This window comes from Stylophora pistillata, chromosome 7, assembly GCF_964205215.1.
Source record: "Stylophora pistillata chromosome 7, jaStyPist1.2, whole genome shotgun sequence".
Classification (NCBI taxonomy): Eukaryota; Metazoa; Cnidaria; class Anthozoa; order Scleractinia; family Pocilloporidae; genus Stylophora; species Stylophora pistillata.
Window position 1 is genome coordinate 30094832 of NC_142525.1, and position 19681 is coordinate 30114512.

General features: G+C 35.3%; 1 protein-coding gene across 2 annotated transcripts in view; it reads left to right on the forward strand.

Moving 5' to 3' along the window:
* Window positions 1-19681, forward strand: part of LOC111332140 (E3 ubiquitin-protein ligase TTC3) — a 32114-nt gene that overhangs the window by 594 nt on the left and 11839 nt on the right. The window contains exons 3-28 of one of the 2 annotated variants that reach the window (XM_088728126.1): window positions 55-145; window positions 4297-4415; window positions 5103-5146; window positions 6563-6647; window positions 6751-6816; window positions 7030-7091; window positions 7579-7652; window positions 8253-8332; window positions 9023-9117; window positions 9667-9729; window positions 10210-10264; window positions 10414-10546; window positions 11121-11205; window positions 11435-11579; window positions 11841-11865; window positions 12731-12758; window positions 13065-13089; window positions 13820-13984; window positions 14093-14158; window positions 14738-14833; window positions 15456-15536; window positions 15675-15784; window positions 16321-16453; window positions 17333-17441; window positions 17892-17998; window positions 19148-19237. In XM_088728126.1, coding sequence (XP_088584252.1) covers window positions 55-145; window positions 4297-4415; window positions 5103-5146; window positions 6563-6647; window positions 6751-6816; window positions 7030-7091; window positions 7579-7652; window positions 8253-8332; window positions 9023-9117; window positions 9667-9729; window positions 10210-10264; window positions 10414-10546; window positions 11121-11205; window positions 11435-11579; window positions 11841-11865; window positions 12731-12758; window positions 13065-13089; window positions 13820-13984; window positions 14093-14158; window positions 14738-14833; window positions 15456-15536; window positions 15675-15784; window positions 16321-16453; window positions 17333-17441; window positions 17892-17998; window positions 19148-19237 — 2232 coding nt within the window. Of the gene's footprint in view, window positions 1-54; window positions 146-4296; window positions 4416-5102; window positions 5147-6562; window positions 6651-6750; window positions 6817-7029; window positions 7092-7578; window positions 7653-8252; window positions 8333-9022; window positions 9118-9666; window positions 9730-10209; window positions 10265-10413; window positions 10547-11120; window positions 11206-11434; window positions 11580-11840; window positions 11866-12730; window positions 12759-13064; window positions 13090-13819; window positions 13985-14092; window positions 14159-14737; window positions 14834-15455; window positions 15537-15674; window positions 15785-16320; window positions 16454-17332; window positions 17442-17891; window positions 17999-19147; window positions 19238-19681 lie in introns of both variants that reach the window. The other variant, XM_022937426.2, reaches the window with a different exon arrangement.

Here is a 19681-nt window from a genome sequence, read left to right on the forward strand (position 1 = left end):
TCAATTAAGGCCGGTGAGTAACACGAGGTAATGACTTTGTTTCCTGAATTAAAGGACTCCGAGGAAGAAGGATACCGCAAGAAGTCTGCGTCCAAGATCAAAACCAGAGGAAAGGACAAATCAACAGCGAAGGCAAAAAACAACGGTCAGTTTATTTGGAGATTCATTATGAGATATTAATTTAATTTTCTGTTCCATGAATGCGAAATGCGAAAAGATTATACGTCGGTAGAATTCGCTATCACTGAATTTACTCGACCACGTTGTTTCATAAGTGTACGTAGTCAATTGCAATTAAATAAATTATTTGCCAATATTATGCTTGCGTAGAATTAGTGTAAATACTGATAAATCGGAATTTATTTAATAACTGAGATACTACGAGTGACTTGATAGGTAAAAACCTATCATTTATGTCACCATTTCAATTAATTTATAAAAGTAATGGACTCATTTTCTATCGGTTTACTGACGTAATGTTGGAAATTAAAAGTAGTGTTTCGAAAAGATTTGAAATCACTCATGTCTCTCTTGTAATCTATAGACCTTTCTCGTGTTATCTAGCCTCCCCTGTGGTTTGTTATGCTAGTAAACTGAAAGAAATTGCGGTCTGTTGTTTAAGTAAGTAATTCTTGAGAAAATAAGCACACCAGTTAAAACGCCTTTGTATTAATGAAGACCCCTCTATATAAACTCAATTATTTTGCCCCTGTAATTGTGAAAAAAGAATAGGTAAGCTCTTTCTGCTCTAAGCTAAGAATGTGTTCTATTGTAATCAGTCATTTTACTTCTATTGGCTTTGGTCAAAGTGGATAAAGTTTCCAAAAAAAATACATTTTTCATCTTCATCTAAGTTTGACCACTGAACTTTCTTTGCTTTCTGTTAACACACATGGTGCTTTTAACCAGTATAAAAAGAAAACAATACGAGTTCAGGTTTCTTAAGATGTTTAATCAGTCAATACACAACTACAACTGAGAGCATTATGTAATAGGTGAGCATGTGCTCTGACATCACGCAACTCATCACAACCAGGAGTTTTAATTAAAGTCAGTTATCTGCAGTATACCGCTGTCTGATGACCTCTCACTACTGTCTGTTTTGCCTGCAAGCTGGCTCTTGTGTTTCTGTTTTTCCTTGCAGCCCCCTATAATACCATTGGAAGCCTCGTATAGAAAAAAGCTATTGAAACCCCTTGTCAAAAACACGAAGACACTATACTACATTTCCTTATTATGGTTTATTTGCTGAGTTTATGCTTAACTCATATTCATGACTAACTCTCACTCACTATTAAAAGCACGTGGTTTAAGATATAATCTGTCATTGGTTCACGTAATTGATTAGGCATGATTAAAGTGTTGTACAGTTTCCAACACGCTATTTTAACACTGATGATCATAATAGCTGAAAGGACTAATGTCTCACATGAATCTAGCATTGGTCAGAGCTCACCTCTGAGTTCTTTGTGGTTAAGTACTAGTGGTACAGTGTTGCAGTACACATTGTGAAGGTCTGAAGGTTGTTACTTTGTGGGAAACTCAATTTTAGTTTGTTCCACACTAGTGACAAAATGTATAACATCTTCACATAATCCACTGTTTTTGGTTAAAGGGTAGAAACTTATGGGAAATAGTCACGGCTAGACTTCTTTGTATTGCCAAGGTAACACTCTAACTCCTAAGATTCCTCCTACTCATTGCCATACATTTGCTAAGGATGGGCCGATACGGCTTTTTCTCCTAAGATTCCTCCTACTCATTGCCATACATTTGCTAAGGATGGGCCGATACGGCTTTTTCTCCTAAGATTCCTCCTACTCATTGCCATACATTTGCTAAGGATGGGCCGATACGGCTTTTTCTCCTAAGATTCCTCCTACTCATTGCCATACATTTGCTAAGGATGGGCCGATACGGCTTTTTCTCCTAAGATTCCTACTACTCATTGCCATACATTTGCTAAGGATGGGCCGATATGGCTTTTTCGAATCGATACGATACCGAGTACAATATTTACATTTTTCTTTGATATCAATATCGATACCGATACTGTGACGTCACTGAAATAGATGGTAAGTTACGTGTTCTGACTGACTAAATGAAGACACTCTCACACGGTTTTCTGTTCAGTTCTCTATAGTAGCATCAACAAGACAGTCAAACAAGTCAAAAATTTCAATTTATTGGGACTTGTTTTTAATTTTCCCGGTTAGCTCAATGGATAGAGTGCTGGACTGTTGTGTGAGAGGTTGAGGGTTTGAGCACCGGGCGGACCAACACTCAAGGTCTTGAGAATATGCTACCTTTCTATAACATCAAGAAATATTTAGATATTCTAGTCTTGTCGGATAGGGATGAAAAAATGGAGGTCCCGTCTCCTTCAGGGTTAGGGGTAGGAGACGTTAATTTCCCATGCACGAGACTACTGTGTGATGGATGTCCTCCCCTGGGGTGGGATGGGTGGGTTGGGGTTGGTTTAGGTGGGTGAACCTAGTAGGGGACTATGTAACCTATTGTTCTCTCACCTGTACAGGGTCCAACAAATATTTTTTACAAAACTTGTCCTTGGGCAAGTGGCATGTAAAAGTCACTTGCCCGGTAGGAGGAAGTGGTTGTCTCATGTCACGAATGGTAAAAGTCTGGCAGAAACTATTTTGCATAATTAGGCAGTAACAAACAAATAGACATGACATGACTGATTTGCAATGCGTTTGATTGGTGTTATTTTAATAAACCCAATCTTGCATAAAACACAATGCTTGGACCTCACGTTGTTTTGTTTGTTTGTTTTTGTTTTTTTCAAGTTTGTTTTTCACCAGCAGGGTTGATTCATATGCTTCCAGAATTAATGCTCTTTCGTAAAATTTGTGGGTGTTTAAAGCTCCTACATGTACAATCAAGCAGTCAATTTCCCTTTTTAACATGTAGATTAATTAAACTATTTCAGTTGACTCAGAATCAGAAGAGTGAATGTTGACAGATCAAGCTCATTTGGAAATTTCTTTTTCGTTTCTTTGTATTACATTGCGTATCGTAATCATTACCTTTGCACTTAAAACTATTCTTATCACTATTAACAGGAGATTCCGTGACAAACTTATCCATTTGACCTATCAAGGCGTTGTAATTAGAATGATAATTCCAAAACAGTGAACTTGCCTAATATTTGTCGGACCCTGCTGTACACTGTACAAATCTATAAAAACAAAACAAAACAAACAAAACAAGAGGGCCGCAATGGTACAATCTCTCTACTTACTATATCAAGCAATATGCGACATTCACTTATATTCATGATCATAAGGCGTACAATGAAAGGTTATCAGTCACTGCATGGGTCAATAACAATAACCAAACATGAATGTCCGACTTGTTATGGATCCTGCGCTTCAATACTCAATACATCAGAGACTCCCTGGCATACAGGGTGCCATACTTTACAACTATTTAAACTTTCTCAATGCTGTTCTCACTCAAGGTTTTTCTTTAGTAAGCAGGCATAGTAGTTTGCAACTTATTTTTGTTTCTTTAGATGTGTCCTTGCAATGCCTGGATTGTTGTGGGTTGTGATTTTGTTGCCATTGTACTGAGTGAATTTGCATTTACAGTTAGTAAAATCAGGTCCTATTTCAAAGTGAAATGTTGTCCTAGGGAATGGAAGAAACCGTCACTTTAACTGGTACACTGCAACAATCCTACATTGCTCACAAATGTGCACATGCACGATTTCGAGCCCGGAGTCTTTTTGGGTACTTGTCAGCGGTTAGTTTCGGGAGATTAAAGCGCAGGTAGATCACGTGCAGTATCGAAAGAATCGATACTCTTTGCTAGTATCGATATTTTTCGATACAACCCCGGTATCGCTGGTATTGAATATTTGGTATTGGTATTGGCCCATCCTTAATATTTGCTAGTAACTAAGATGAAAGTATTTGGCCTGACAGGTGTTATTTTTGTTGTATTTATTACTTGTTTTCTGGTAAATGTCTTGAAATTGCATGTAGATGTTACTTGTTTTTATTACCTTTGGGAATTGTTGGGTGAAGAGAGGACAATAGGATGGCTGATTTCCTTCTTGTTGTACCCTTAGTACTCTCAAACTCTTAAGAAGAGGCCAAAGCAAATCATTCTAAAATGTTATTTTTAGAGAATGAAAGGACGCTTTACATGATTCTACAAGATCAACTTAAAAAAAGGCCATGAGAATGACGGTGATTGTAAACCTTTCGTTTTTTGAGTGTCTACACTTGGTTTGATGTTCCATTTTCCTTTTCTTTTTTTATTAAATGATAGCTGAGTGTGCAGATATGTGGTGTAAACTAAGCAAAGATGAAAAGGAAAGTCACATCCGTGTTATGAGGATTTACCTCCTGTCACCTTTCCTGTTCGGTCAAGTTTATCAAGACGACAAAGTAAGAGACGTTTGTTATGGTCAATTTGTTCTCTTGGTAAATTTGTTTCAAACTAGGTTAATTTGATCTCAACCCAGGTCAGTTGCTGATGTCTGTCTGTCTGGTTTTTTTTTTTTGGCTGTGTTGATATGTCTGGAACCTGAGGCGAATATTTGTTTTAGTATAATTTCAGGTTCCAGACATCTCAACACAGCCAAAAATTAAAAAAAAAAAAACAGACAGACAGACATCAGAAACTGACCTTAGTTGAGATCAAATTAACCTAGTTTAAAACAAATTTACCAAAAGAACAAATTGACCTACAACATATATATTATGTTATTGGTACCTAAGGACTATTTTTTGTTATTATAGCGGTTTAAGTACTTTGGTATACTAGCATTGTGCAATACACAACAAAGATGTCTTTCAAAAATTATAGAAAAAGCTGAGGTGCTGTTTTTCTTCTCATATCATGTACAGCTCTTGAGAAACTCATAAACAAATCAGCTTTAACTTGCAGTGATGGTAACTTCTATCACACTAACGAGTTATAGTGTGCTTCATTAAATTTAACCTTGCAAACAAATATCATGAACCCAAATGACTAGTTAGGTTAAGCCCATGGGTGTGGCTACATTTGATTGTGAAGTTAATGGAGTCTGAGGTTTGTTATTGAATAAAACACTTACAATGTTTTTTTCTTAGTGGATCAACTGGGCATATGATTGCAAGTTGTTACCCTCCAAAAGGTAGGTTATAGATATGTTTTTACTGTGAAGCCTTAGTTAATGGCAGTTTCAAAAAGCAGGATTTTGTGGGAATTAAGGTGAATGACACTTGTTCAGTGCTGAATAAATTCCTTTAGATTTAACCATTTATTACTTTAGGTTTAACAATTTACCAGAATCTATTAGAAACTGTAAACATTACAGAACCTTTTTAAGACTTTCAAGGAACTTTTTTATGTAATAGAGTACAGAGCAAGTAGTTAGTTTTACTGTAATTTTTATTTTGTCAATCTTACTTCTACTTTTAATTGCATAATATTGCATAATTTATGAATAACTTAATTTGATTTATTTTTAATTGTAATTGATGTATTTTTAACAGGGAAGAGCCACCTAGTGGATCTGTTAATAAACCATTATTATGATTATTATGATTATTATTATGATTATTATTATTATTATTATTATTATTATTATTATTTACTCTAAAACAAGGGCCTGTGCTTGTGAGGGCAAGTTTACACTGTGAAAGCTATTGGCAGAGGCTTTCAAACAATCAAAGGGGACCCTTTTAAGTCATCAATTAAACCTTTTGGCCCCTTCCAGTGGAGTGACTACAGTCTAATTTCTCCTAACAATATCACCTGTGAATCAAACAGTAAGGTCACAAGAATAAAGGACACTATCATCAACTAACAAGGCACTTGATTGTTAAACAAATTCTCCTTAACAGCTCTTAAGAAATGCATGAAAAACGTCATAGAAAATTTGCATGATAATGTTAGGATGTAAAGGGTTGATTGTAAAATACTTAGTTCTTATTAACTGAGCAGGAGGTCTGTATGGCAGAATCTTGACCGAGGTTGCCAGTACAGACCTCACTGCGTTCGGTCTGTACCAGTGACTGAGGTCAAGATTCTCCCATACAGACCAACCTAGCTCAGCTAATAAGATATTTATTATATGGCTGTGTCTTATATGCCAATTTTTTATATTCTTTGTACCGTTTTTTTTTTTTTCTAGACCGGTCTAGATGCTGGTCTAGATGGGAAAATCTAGACCGCTTTTAATATTGATTTTAGCCAATCAAATTTGTGAATTCGGTTGTTCCCAGTCCTTGTGAGACACAGCCATATAATAAAGGAAAATCTAAACTGTATAGATTGTGGTTTTTTTTTTTTTGTCACTTTTTAACCAAGGTTTTTCTTTTTTGAGGGTGGGGGGGGGGGGGGTCTAAGGCGATGGGCAAGGGAGGAAAGATAATAAGTAACTTAAGGAATAAACACCATTTGGTGTTGTTAATGGAAGACACCAAGACTGTGGTATCAAATTTTAGAATTGAGTATCATTACAAGACTAGAATTTTTCAATTCTCTTTTAACAAACACCTTTCCTAAGTGTATTTTTTAATATTTGTTTTGTTGTTTCCTCTGCTAGTGACTTTGAGATAAAAGAATTGAATGAGGAGCGTTTTGATATAGTGGATTTAGTTGAAACAGCATTCAACAAGCTGGCTGAAAACGTGGTTAGTGTAGTGCTTTTGAATTGATCATGTCCAATGAGAAGACTATCTTTGATTGTTGTGCACTCATTAAAATGTATTTACTTGTTTGATCATTCTGTAGCTTCTTAAAAATAAAGATGGCCTAGTTAAGACACTGGACATTATGGGAAATCCAAGAATGACAACGGTTAGTATGTCTAGATAGAGCTGTAACTGCTGGTGTTTGTTATAATCTTCTTTACTAAGCAACCACTTTTGTTTACAATCTTGTTGCTTGAAACTGTTTGACAGGTTGAAGAATTGTAATGAAAATTTCTTGCAGCTACATGTAGCTATGCAAGGGCTGTGTAATTAATCTGTTTTCTGTTGTGACTTTATTGCTTTTTTTTTCTTTTACCAGTCCCAACACATTGACAAGGCAATAACCTGTGCAGAGAGTTTCCTTACCTTCACCAACACAAGGTAATTGAGCTTTTATTTTCTAAAGAGTGTAAAGGTTTCCTTTTTCTGAGGTTGCCATTGGTTAGCTCAACATTTTAAAGCAGTCTTTAGTAGAAAGATAAAAGGGATGTCTCATGCATTTTACACAATCAGTTGTGTCAAATTGTGAAAGAAAGCATATAATTTTCAAGCTTTATCCTTCATGGATAGGACGAAAGGTTTTTACAGGTTTTTCTTTTTTTATTGAAACTGTTGGTTGAAATGTTAAGAAATCAAATCATTCCTTGTAATATTTGGTAACAATAAATTGCAGTAGCAGATGTTATCATTTCACAAGTCAAAGATTGCTCTTGATGATGATCCAGTTGTACTGTGTTGTTTGATGTTTGCATTTGACATTCCCTTTAAGCCTTGTACTTAATTTTGCTGTTGAGTTTCGCTCACAAACCCTTGAAAATTCTAATCTGCAAGAGACAATCACTAATTTTACGTTGAATTCTTTTGAAAGGGATAGAATTAAGCTGAAGCCAGGACTAAATAAGAAACAAGCAGATGTTGCCCTCCTTTTAGCACATAATCAAGGTAAGGTTTGTCTTGCCTATACAGTAAATGACACAGGTCTGTATTTGCTTGGAAAAACTAGGCATGAGACCTGTCTGTCAGCCTGTTTTTTTTTTTGTTTTTGTTTTTTTCTGCTTTTAATACTGTTGTTCTTGAAAATTGTTTTTTGAAATGCTTCAAACTTTTGTAGTGTCTAAGGGGTGGCATTTCTAAGCCTGAAAGCTTTATCAAAGCACTGTCATGATAGAGAACCGTTTCTTTTTTTAAGAAAATTTTTTAAGGGGTTTTAAAACCCTTTGTATGCTTATCAAATTATGTTGCAACAAGTCCCATATATTGGTCACTGTCATACTACGTTAGAAACAAGATGAAAGTTTCAATATCTCAATGAAAAACCTTTGAGAGCTGAGTTTGCCCTGCAGAGGTTTCACCTACTTCAATTAAACAAGAAAACATTGTTTATTTTGGAGAAGTGGCTATCTTTAAGAGGCCATTGTCTGAGGAAGTTTGGATGTATTTGGCATAGAAGTTTCAAACAAAATTATCCTATGCAGGCTAGTATATTGAGAGTTGTCCATGAGAGAGGGCCAACTAGATGACAGTTATTTACTTTACCTGCAGTTGCTGATCATATCAAACAGTTAGCAGCTGGTGTGGACCTTGCTGAACAATTCAACAAGAGGTGCAAAGAAGAAGAAGAAGTGAGTGTATGATTTGCTTGGTTCTGAAAAGGTGTTTGTTGTTGATTTGTCAGGAAAGACATCGGTGTTTATTGACTTAATTTTCCCTGGGAGATATAGAAACATTGTATCAACCCTTGCAAAGCTTGCTTACTCCTTGGCAAGGTCAGTGTCGTCCCTTGTGGGCAGTAACCTGTCAAATTTTGCCCTCTTCAGTACCTCTTATTACTGCCTACAATTGCTTGGAATTCTTGAAAATTCAACAGGTAAAAGGATCATACAACCAGTTTAAAAAAATTCTTTTACCTGTTGTTCTTAAAGTAAGGGAGATCAATGCATGTGTCATGTGGAAACTTTGCTTTCCTAGCTCTGTGAAGGGTAGAAGAATTTAGTTCAATTCCTCTGATATGCTATATTTTGTGTCACATTTGCCTCCGGTTTTTGTAAGTTTCAGTGGAAATGTTACGTTGAGTTGTGCACAACTAATTGAGACAGTGTATCCTGCATATTAAAATTTCTTTGTTCTACAAAGTTGGCAGAGATGATACTTACATTTGTCTTTCACTGGTATTTGGTACCCTTTTTAAAACCATTTAAAATTGAAATTTGATGTCACATTTAATTGGAAGTTAGAGTTCCTAAATTGAACTTTTTTTCCATTTTTTTGATTCAATCTAAAAATTCATGTTTTTGTACCCTGCTGCATCCCAGAAAACTGTTGACAAAAAAAAAGAGGGAAATGATGCATTTACCAGTAGAAAATATGCACGTGCAATTTCAGTGTATTCCATGGCTCTACATATGAGGTAAGGGTTACCAGTAGTTTTCTAAAAGTAGCATTTTGTCAAGTAGCACAAATTGCAACTTTTCTAAATTTTTAACTGGGAGGCACAGATTTATTTCTAGTCTAAGCCTAAATTTTTTCAGACTTCCTTTTAGCAATTCTTTAACCCTTCATTCTTAAGATCTCTCGAGAAATTCTCCATACTGTCTGCCATACACTAGTTCTGAGAATTAAGTGTGGGATCAAGTGATTATCCCATAACTGATATTAATTTTTTCTTTATTCTCATCTCATGTCTGCTTGATATTGTATTGATATTGAAAGAAGAAAGTATGTCTTAAAGTGAAATGGTTACTTACAACTCGCCTGTGAGGATCATTTCTTTATTTGTACCCTACCTTGATTGGAAAATATTGTTCCCTTATTTAAGTGGAGCCTTCCAGTTTTGATATTTAGGTAGTTCCCCCTGTGGATAAAGGACTTGCAACCACAGACGCGTATTCAACAATAATACTTCCTTAGATATTAAAGTCTACAGTATTTAGATATAATGTTTATTTTCTCTCTACAGCCCATATAATCACGTTCTCTATTGTAACCGATCTCAGAGCTTCCTTAAAACTAAAGACTTAGGGTAAGCTCATAACTTCATGGGTATTTGGTGATGGACATTTGAGTAACAGCAGTTGATGCGTAAATCTTTTGAGTGATGTTTAACTTTGTTTTTCTTAGTGATAGAGCAGAATAGCTTTGGCCTCTGTTCTTTGTCTTGCAATATCTGTTGTAGTTTACATAGAGGGGACTTGCCATTTACTGACCTGCTAAATAAGTGAAGAATATGAACAGCACAATCTCTATGATTTTAGTGAATTGATGTTCAGGCCACCTAGTTGGGCTTTTCACAACAGCAAGTTGCAAAATTTGCCACTGTATGATCAAACTACTTCTTGTACCTTTCAATCTCTCAATTTGCCTTTAATGGATTGTGTGTTGATGTTTCCTCATCTTACTAGCATGTTTCTCTCTTGCATGAGAAAAGATCCCATACTTCAAGGTAGCTTAGACCCTTGCCACGCACAAAATTGAAGTAATTTTGGGGTTGTTTGTTAAACAGGAGTGCCCTTGCTGATGGCAGGAGAGCAGTAGTACTGAAGGCAGACTGGCATAAGGTAGAGATTTTTGATATAATTTTGATGATGATGATGACGAGGATAGTTTTTTTGACTTGCTTTGATTGCTCAGGTGTGACATACAGAGTGACATACAAGTTATATGTAAATAGTGAGACAGTTCATGATGGTTCATCTGTGTTCTTTAGGCTCAGTACAGATATGCTCAGGCATTTTTTGAAACTGGAAATATTACCAGAGCAAAGGAGGCAAACAGAGCTGCATGCAAAATTTGCTCTGACAAAAAAGATCTGGAGGCCCAGTACAGAATGTTTGAAAGAGGTATGTATTTGGGTTCAAATTTTTTCCTAATTCAGAATTTTTGAAACCAGTTTTAGTTTTTTTTTTTGTTTGTATTCAGTAAGGTAATCTGAAACTCAGGCGAACAAAAATGAAATTGGTTTGAAAAATTTTGAAAACAAGAAATTAGTATTATTCTGAACTCAGTTCTGTCAATAGTTGGTGGTAAAGAAGAAAAGGTGCTTCTGAAGGCTGCAAATGTTTTTTTCGTACATGCTGTGTTGGCCATTTGTCAGGAGTGATAATCAACAACAACTATGGTGACACGTTTCTTTTTTATTTCTTGTTCAAGACAAATATGATTTTGATTATTTCAAGAACCACTTTGATCAAAAGTTCTGCAGTTGAGCAATGGCCCAGCTGTTAATTCATCAGTCAACACTTTTTCTCAAAAGTCTCTTTCCATACTTCTGTGTTGAGTAGGTACCTAGAAAAGTGACCCCTTAACAGAAGTTTATAAAGGAAAGGGGACTACCCGAGATATTTTAATGAAAGTAAAGGAAACTAGGTGCAACAGGTTTTTGAAATGTTGGTTTCCCTTGTCCTCTTAATTTAGTTGCTAAAGATGGTAAAGGAAAAACAACAGAAAGTAAGAAGCCATCAAAAACTGCTGTAGCTAAACAGAAGGATTCTAGGGATAGGTGAGTTGATAGAGAGAAAAATTGTGTTGATATGCAGATTTAAAATTCTTTATTACTGGGGCTTTCTTTGTTGCTAGATTCCTGTAGTTTAGTGGAGTTTGGGCACTAAAGTTGACATGTTGATGTAAAAAAAAAAAAAGATAAATTACTCACTCTCCTCTGAATACCCTGGTTTAGCAAGGGTTCAAGTAAACTGCATCTAATTTCTGTATTTTGTTTGCTTGTTAAGTGAACCAGAGGACCTTCCAGCTTTGGTAGATCCAGAGTCCAGTGACACAAGCAGAGATAACTCTGATGACGAGGGTGTGCCTGACTTGGTGGACCTGGAGAGTTCAGAAGACAGTGATGACTCTGATGACAATGATAAAACAGAGGTGAACTGAGTCACTCAAAGGTGTAATTATTTCTGCTTTTTTTCCAGTCTTGGCTACAACATCTTTCTTCCATAGTGATAGAGTTGAAAACAGAGTAAACTATGGTAGAGTAAGGGAGGTTGCAAATTTAGAACCTTATTACCACATCATGCAGTCCATTGGTCAATTTTTTTTTTATCTGATATTCTTATTAGACAGGTATCAAAGTTAAGTTTTGATTGTCATGTAATATTATTATTTCTTATGTTTTTCATTTTCTAGGATACTCACTCAGAAGCCTCTGATGGTAAGTCTAATGTTACCTTTCGTTATTGAAATAGGATTTAACCCTTCATTCTCAAGATTTCATAACTAACTCTCTGTCTGCTATACAGTTCTTATGGACAGAGCTGAATAATAGACCACTTTCATAAATGGCTGCCGGATTAATATTCTTTTGGTTAAATTTAAATTAGCCCTACTGGCCTCGCTTGAGATAATGTATTATTTTGAATTTTGTACTGGAGACGAGGCTAGAAGGGCTAATTTAAATTCAAACAAAAGAATATTAATCCAGCAGCCATTTATGAAAGTGGTCTATGAAATGGTATGTCAGTGGGTTGCGGTCAACAACGCAGGCTCAAGTGTCCTAGGTCTAAAATTTAGTGAAATTAGCGGAAAATAATAAGGGCTGACTTTTAAAACTGAGGAACTCTGTTTTCGTCGAAGGCATTATTCCTATTTCCAGAGGTTTTAAGAGAAAATTAAGTTTTGAAAATTTTTAGGGGGTGTAGCAAGTTTTTGGAGGTTGTTCTGTAAAAGAAAAGTGGCAAGGAAAACGACACTTCGAAGCAACAGAATAGGAAATCATTCATGCAAATGACTCAAACTCCGTGTTTACGCAGCAAAATCCAGCGCATGCGTGTACATTATTCAGCTCTGTCGTTCTTATGATGTTGGTTCAGAGAATTTGTTATTGGATCAACTGATAATCCACTAATTGGTTTTTTCGTAATTTGTGTTGCCAGAGAGTGAGAGTTGCAGGGTTGATTGGAATTTGTGTTCAAGCTACTTTCTGACACAGTACAGTGATGTTATATGTGATCAATATTTTTTTATTCTGTCATGAAACACTTAGTAAAGAGTGTTTTTTTTGTTTCTACATTATCTAGGATATGAATCAAATGAATCTGCAACCAAGTGAGTAAATATATTATTGATTTGTTAACTTGGTTGTTTAATTTGATAACTTATTTGTTTGTTAACTTGTTTAGTTGTTGTTGTTTTTGGAGAGAGAGAGAGAGAGAGAGAGAGAGAGAGAGAGAGAGAGAGAGAGAGAGAGAGAGAGAGAGAGAGAGAGAGAGAGAGAGAGAGAGAGAGAGAGAGAGAGAAACTAACTTTTTCGCTGATGGTCTGACTGATCCAGTGTGGTTTATGCTCATAGTTGAGTGGTGATTTTACAATGAATGAATTAACTGAGGCTTATTTCCTTTTGTTGATTTGCAGGAAGAAAAGTGCTGTGTCAACAACGGTAAGAAAATCACTAAAAGATGCATGCATGGCATTTTTTGGTTGATACTTGTTTCATCAAATATTTTATGGGTATGGAGTAAATACATGGAAAATATTACATTATGGTGATTTTTTTTTTTTTTTGTCCAAGTTCAGGAGCATTATTGCAAAAAAAATGACTGCATACTACCCTTAGATTTAACTTTACCTAACATACCAATCAATTCAAAGCGTCAACAAACCTTTCCATTCCCCTCCCTAGCAAAGCATGGCCATTTGACTATTGACCATGTGCAGGGGGTGGAGAATTAAACCTTGCCTGGAGTTGGGGTGGGGTATTTTAACTAGAAGTGTCAAGTCTTTCCAACAGAATACAAGTGTTATATCATTTAATGTGGAGGTGTTTAAATAAGGGTAAATAGCTCACTTTCACAAGCAAATGGCTCAGAAGAAGTGGTCTAAAAGATCTAGACTTCAAAGCTTGGTCAATGCAGAGAAAGTCATGATCACTGATTTTGTGTTTTAGAAAAGGTGACCATCAAATCCTGCACTTGGGTGTGGTATTTGAACTCAATATTTGGGGGGGGGGGGGGGGCAGGAATTTGAACTAACAAATCTTTGATAATTCAAATGCTCAGGGGGTTGCCTGGGAGGAGGGGGGGGGGATGTTGTTGAATCTTCAAAGTGATCAACACATTATTGTGGTGATCATGCCATGACAAATTTTATAAGTGTAAACTTCTTTTTAGCCCAAGAAACGTGACCCAAGTAAGAAGGTCAAACAACTTATTAGAGAAGCACTTCAAGGTCAAGCTAAAACAGAGGAAAAATTTAGGAAGGGAGAAAAACAGAAGAAGCCTGTGGAGCCTACAGTCAAGAAAGAAGCTACAGAGCCAGTTAAACAGAATAAAAAGGTAATGCATTAGCAGTTTTTTACTTGCCTTTTGTTATTTTTTATTATTTCACTGAAAATTGCTTGTTGTCAGGCTAGGTCTTAAGTTAAACAAATTTATCTCTTACAGGCTTCACAGGTAGACCAGAGCGGAAATCATCCAAAGTTAAGAGAATTCACTTCCTATCTCAAACAAGTAAGTATGCAAAGTGAAGTCTTTCGAAAAGATCAATCAATTACTCCGTTATTCTCAAAAGATGGGTTTAAAAGTTTCTACTCTTTACATGAGTGAAAACTCATGACTTTTAATTGTTAACAGGAACATCAGAAAAAGAAAATCAGTGATACATTGCATTAAAAAGAAATCAGAGGGTACTTGTGTTTGAATGATTTTTTTTTTATTTTAGTTCACATTAAATGTTTTAACCATTGGGGAAAATTGTGGTCAAGGTTGATAAATTATCATGCCTTTGTTGTTACGTATTCAAGCAGTTTGCAGGGTGCAGCTCATGATGTTGCTCATGTTGTTGCTTATCCAAGCAGTTTCTAGGATCCAGCTCATGATGGAGTTGACTGTTGCTCAGTGATAGTCTGATAGACCTTTTGAGTGTAAGAACCCAAGTGTTGAGATTCACTTCATCATGAGGGACTTGGATTTTTCTTTGTTATGCACTCAAGATTAAAGCAAGTAACTTCTTTATTCAAGTGATGAAAGTAAGCAAACATTAGCCATGGAGTTGTATACAAATTTCTTAATTTCATTTCTTCTTTACAGGGAAGTAAAGCTATGGTGGAAAAGAAAAATGAGATTGCTGCTTTTAAATATGGAGAGGCTATTGCACTTTTAAAAGAGCATTTTAATCAATACTGGGTAAATACACTTGGCAATGAGAATGAGAATAACTGTTGAATTATTGTACAAATACACTTCTTTGCTCACAGGGACTTGACTCCGACCACACTGTGTGTAGGACTGCCTAATGTTTTACTAGGTAGATGTTGTAACTACAATTGATGTAGCTTTTGAAGCCCTTTGAAGTGAAAACCCATAGAGGCTGAAAGTGTAACGATTAGAAAGTGTAAATGTAGTAATGGATGGGTGTCTGTCCACAGGGGAATTATCCCATTATCATCATTGTGTTCTCTAAGCAACGTATATAAGCTTGTGGGATCATGTTTCCAATAGTTATTGACTAAGCTAGCCATAATTTAGTTGGAATGAAGTAGTTAAAGACATTTGCTTATTTACAATGATTACTGAGGAAAAAAATTTTGTTTTTCATAGTGTGAAGTAGAAACAGATACACTGTGGCTCTTAAAATCTTAAAATATTCCATAGCACTTACCTGCTGTTCGAGAATAGTCTCCTTGTCTTGGTAGTTCACTAAAAGTTTTTATAAAAACAAGCCTCTTCAAAGGTCTGTGTCCAGTATACTGATGATATAGGAGAGTTCTCAGGTTTAATTGCTTGAACCTTTTTGTTGCCTCATCAGGTCTTTGAAATGAAGGAGATTGATTTTGTTATATTACTGTACAGTTTTGGAGCAGCTCTATTGGAGGTTGGTGGCCAGGAGGTAGGAAAGTGTTTCTAATTTTGTAAAATTACATTGTGCAATTTTTGGTTTGAAAAGTAGGCACCTCCAGGTTATAATGCTTCAATGAAAAGCAGTAGTTTCCATAGTTTTTCTAACATAATGAATTTTTCTTTTCAGGAACTACTGGCTGCCAAGAAACATTTTGACATTATTGTAGTAGAACATAAAAATGTAGTTTTCCCTTTAGCATATTTAGGAACAGGAAGGGTGTTTTATAAACAGAACAGGTATGATATAGTATTTGAAAATCATCTAAGCACTGTTGAGGCTATTTGAATGCAATATGTGTGGCAGGCTAAAATTAAGCTTGCTCCTTTTTGAAAAATACTCCCAACATTTTAAAAGAGAGTTATGTTTCAGAAATGACATAATTTTTATCTCCCACTATCAAAAATATCTTTGAAACTATGACGCTGACCCACATTAAGATTCTAATGAGTTACCAGACATTTTGACCCTAACCTCTGACATTTTCAATTGTGCCGAGAAACTTGGCTGAGGAAAAAAATCTGTATTCCTGAAGAAAGGGACATACATTAGAGACAAAAAGGTACAAAACTTGGAGCAAAATGGATTCATCATTGTAGAAACATTGGGTTTTCTAGGATTCCAGATAACAGAACTCTTTTGTATGTTATTGGCATTGCATAGGTGGCCTAAATTTAATGTCTTCCCGACTTGAGTTAATTTGTTCTCATTCAGTGCTAAAACATAATGCAAGAGTTATTGCTAACCAAAGACTGTTTTTGTGTATTTGCTTCAGTTTCTCAAAAGCGCTAGAACCTTTAGAAAATGGCCTTGATTTAGTCAACAAATTGGGTGATGAGAAATTAGCTTCGTATAGATGGCCTGGTTCTCAAGTCATTATTGACGACACTAAACCTGGAAAGTTATTGGTAACAATGTTTTCCTTATTTTTAATTAATTTTATTATTTTGTACCTATTCGTGGCCTATGTATTCCTGTATGAAAAAACTGGGTTTTGGAGTTTTGCCCATTCGCTCCGACGAAGGGCTAACGCTCGAAACGTCAGCTTTTGTAATCATTACGGTGGCCAATTTACCATTTCAACTTTGTTGATATATCCGCATTATGTTTTAGTTTTGTTTTTGTTTTTGTTTTTGTTTTTTTTTTGGAGCTGTGACATGCAATAGATTTTTCCTTGCTCAAATTGGTTGTAAATCACTTAACTTTTAATTCTCAGAAGTAATTAACATATAACTTCTCCTTGTATTATCCCTACATCATCCAACAAAAGGGTAATGAGAGTACTTAAACTTAGCAAGGGGAGAATAATATTTTGATCTCACACCAAATTCTTGTATCTTATTTGCAAGGATACATATAGCAGCTAGAGAGGAGAATTGACAATCAGATCTTGGGAGTTAAACAGTTTAACCAACAAGACATATCAGGGCTCAACACTAGTGGTAGCCAACTAGCCACAGACTAGAAGAAATTCAGTTTTGGCTAGTGGTTTTCAATTTCTACTAGCCAGTTTGGTTGGTAAATAAACTGAAATTATTGTAACATCTAAGTTGTCATTAGCCACTTGGTTAGTGTGTTGAAAAGTTAGTGTCAAGCCCTGCATATATTTGGATAGTTTGTGTTAAAATCCAATTTTATTGCTGGGGTAAACTTCCTTGACTTCAGCCCTTCATTTACTGTTGTCTTTTTTTCTGGAGCTAATAACTTGCCAGTCTTTTGGAGAGGAAGAATACATCAAAATAGCACTCAAGCTTTGTGTCTCATTCTTTTTTTCGTTCTCATTCCAGATTGCAATTCAGACGTTAATTAGAATTTGTCGTCATCCACCACGACCTGATGCTATGTGCAGATATGCTGATTGTCCTAATAAAAGAGAGATTTATCTTACAGATCCTGGTAGGTGTGCTTTTAATCTGATAAATGATTCTCCCATTTAGATACTACATATTTTCTCGTGAATTAGTTAAGAAAATTTGTAGTTCTATCAAGAACTAGAATTCTGCCTAAATGATAAGGATACCCTCTGGATACCAGAAGTTACCAGCCTGTTTCAGGGTCTCAATTCATGAATATGGCACCATTTGGCGGTTGAATGAAAATTTCTGGGATCATGGCAAAGAAAGGAGAGAGGTTCACTCTGCTAATTATAGAAGATGAGTGCATGGAATGGGCTTAAAAGATAAAAACAAATGTTAGTCTCTTCTGGAGGGTTCAGAATAAAGTTTATATTTCTTCTGTATAAATTATGTCCTCTCTAAAAGATGAATTGTTTTTGTTTTTGCTTTTTGTTTTTGCTTTTTGTACCTGCTTTCTTGTCATAATCTGTTTGTTACTTTTTAAATACAGACTACAAAGGATACATACGACTGATCTGCCAGGACTGTAAAGTAGATTTCCATCCAGGATGTTGGAAAAAGCAAAAGGGCTCAGAAGAAGGAAAAAGTGGAGACAAGGCAAGAATAAAAATGTTTAAACTAAAGCCATGCAGGATTTTTAAGTTGCACTTGAACTACTAAAGAAAGGTGGAAATTTCCATAATTCAGTTGAAAATTTGAAGAGGTTGTGAAGAAAATTTTAGATAATGAGTAGCTCCTGAAAAATAAGGGAAGAAGTCTCTTTTTTTTTTTTTCTCTAAACCGCTACAAGTGTTTGATTGCTGGTCAAGATCACGGTGATGAAGCTAAATTACGTAAATTTCCTAGGCCAAAAAGTTAGAGGAATTGATAAGAAAAGGAACTAGTCAGATGTGAGGCCCTTTATCTTCCTCTCTGTAAGGTTGAATCGGAATTTTTGTGTTATGTTAAGAAAGAAGAAAAAGAAAACTAAGAGAAACCCAGGGAGGAACAAAGAGAGAACCAATCAACTTTATTAATGTGTCAGACTCTTCTATTAATAGGGGACACCTAGGTAATAAAATCTACATGAAGCTTAAGGTTAAATTTGATACTGTTTAGAATAGAATATTTATTAATTATTAATTATTATTATTAATTATTATTTATTAATTATTTATTGTGTCAGACTCTTCTACTAATAGGGGACACCTAGGTAATAAAATCTACATGAAGCTTAAGGTTACATTTGATAATGTTTAGAATAGAATATTTATTATAAGATTTCATTAATAGCATTAAAATATTAAATCTGTATATAAAATAAATAATAACGATAACAATTAAATGGTTTACAATGTAATATAATCAATCTAAAATATTTAAATATTCTAAAATATTAAATCTGTATATAAAATAAATAATAACGATAACAATTAAATGGTTTACAATGTAATATAATCAATCTAAAATATTAAAATATTATTCTAAAATATTAAATCTGTATATAAAGTAAATAATAATGATAACAATAAAATGGTTTACAATGTAATATAATTAATCTAAAAGTGAGCGAAAGATTAACTTAATAAGGAGAGTCCCAAGTGTTACACAGGTAGCAATTTGAACATTTGTTCTCAACTATAAGACTTGAAAGGTCCTTCTTTCTGATTCGTGTTTTAAAGGTCAATAATGAAAAGTTACAGAAATAGAAGCCAAGTGCCACTGTAACTGTGCTATATTGAATAAATTTCTTTATCTGTTATCTAGGACTTTCTTGGTGACATCTGCATGACTCCTGATTGTGAAGGCTCTGTAACTAATATCCAGATCTATGATTCAGAAGGTCTTAAAACAGAGGTGAGCTGTCATAAGTGTGATCATGAACTTAACCTTAATTGGTACTTTCATTTGATGAAGCAGATACAATTGAGCCTCTCTTTATTTAGTTTATTAACAGTTTCTTTTCCAACGGTTGTTGTTAATGCTGTTCTGTTAGCACTTGGTAATGCGTTCATTAGGAGGTGTTATTACATCGCTCGCAGCATCCGTAGGAAGATGATGCGAATCTTGTGTTCTGGTTGGCTACCCAAGCGGGATGCCCGCTCGGGATTGCCCGCATTGATCCCGCGCACGAAAATAGAATTAGAACTAGGTTGGTAATTCTTGCACAGTTTCGGCGATGGAAACGCAAAAAGTGGCAGAAGATGGTCAAAACAAAGAAAACAGAAGCGACTCTCGTGAGTTTGTTGTGCTACAAATACAGTTGGCTTTCTTTCCCAGCTCTCGAAGTAAACAAGTTGT